This window comes from Psammomys obesus, unplaced genomic scaffold (genome assembly GCF_907164565.1).
Source record: "Psammomys obesus unplaced genomic scaffold, mPsaObe1.curated_primary_1811, whole genome shotgun sequence".
NCBI classification, from domain to species: domain Eukaryota; kingdom Metazoa; phylum Chordata; class Mammalia; order Rodentia; family Muridae; genus Psammomys; species Psammomys obesus.
Window position 1 is genome coordinate 1 of NW_026593591.1, and position 1427 is coordinate 1427.

General features: G+C 53.7%; 1 protein-coding gene across 1 annotated transcript; it reads left to right on the top strand.

Annotated features, from left to right (window-relative positions):
- Nucleotides 1–63: 63 nt before the first annotated feature.
- Nucleotides 64–1417, top strand: LOC129684174 (hornerin-like; the record flags this gene model as incomplete). The annotated part of the gene is made up of 1 exon (XM_055617250.1): nucleotides 64–1417. A coding segment is annotated over one exon (1354 nt), but the record flags the coding sequence as incomplete, so codon positions are not given.
- Nucleotides 1418–1427: the final 10 nt, after the last annotated feature.

Consider the following 1427-nt stretch of genomic DNA (forward strand, 5'->3'; position numbering starts at 1 on the left):
CAGTCCTCTAGCTATGGTCAGCAGGAATCTCGCTCAGGTCAGTCTCCCAGCTTTGGCCAGCAGAGCTCTCACTCTGGTCAGTCTTCCCACTATGGCACAGGCAACTCAGGGTCAAGCCAGTCTTCTCACCATAGGAGACACAGCTCTGGCTCAGGACAGCCTTCTGGTTTAGGTCAGTATGGCTCTACATCAGGACAGGCTTCTGGCTCCAGCAGGCAAGGATCTGGACAAGGTCAGTCATCTAGTACCGGACAATATGGTGCTTCATCAGGACAGTCTTCAGGCTGTGGCTCAGGTCAGTCCACTAGCTATGGACAACAAGGGTCATCAGGAACATGTCAGTCATCTAGTCACAGGCCAGGCCGGTCTAGCTCATCGGAGTCTTTTGGCTCCCAACAGTATGGGTCTGGCTCAAGAGGAGCTTCTGGCTTCAGTCAACATGGATCTGGGCAAAGCCAGTCTTCTTGTGGCGGGCAGCATGGTTCTTTCTCTGGACAGTCAGCAGGCTCTAGTCAACATGGATCTTGTTGTGGTCAGTCCTCTAGCTATGGTCAGCAGGAATCTCGCTCAGGTCAGTCTCCCAGCTTTGGCCAGCAGAGCTCTCACTCTGGTCAGTCTTCCCACTATGGCACAGGCAACTCAGGGTCAAGCCAGTCTTCTCACCATAGGAGACACAGCTCTGGCTCAGGACAGCCTTCTGGTTTAGGTCAGTATGGCTCTACATCAGGACAGGCTTCTGGCTCCAGCAGGCAAGGATCTGGACAAGGTCAGTCATCTAGTACCGGACAATATGGTGCTTCATCAGGACAGTCTTCAGGCTGTGGCTCAGGTCAGTCCACTAGCTATGGACAACAAGGGTCATCAGGAACATATCAGTCATCTAGTCACAGGCCAGGCCGGTCTAGCTCATCGGAGTCTTTTGGCTCCCAACAGTATGGGTCTGGCTCAAGAGGAGCTTCTGGCTTCAGTCAACATGGATCTGGGCAAAGCCAGTCTTCTTGTGGCGGGCAGCATGGTTCTTTCTCTGGACAGTCAGCAGGCTCTAGTCAACATGGATCTTGTTGTGGTCAGTCCTCTAGCTATGGTCAGCAGGAATCTCGCTCAGGTCAGTCTCCCAGCTTTGGCCAGCAGAGCTCTCACTCTGGTCAGTCTTCCCACTATGGCACAGGCAACTCAGGGTCAAGCCCATCTTCTAGCCACAGGAGAAGCAGGTCTACATCACGGGAGTCTTCTGGCTCCCAACGGTATGGGTCTGGCTCCAGAGGAGCTTCTGGCTTTAGTCAACATGAATCTGGGCAAAGCCAGTCTTCTCGTGGTGGCCAGCATGGTTCTTTCTCTGGGCAGTCAACACATAGTCATCAGCATGGGTCTGGCTCCAGCCAGTCCTCTAGCTATGGTCAGCAGGAATCTCGCTCAGGTCAGTCTCC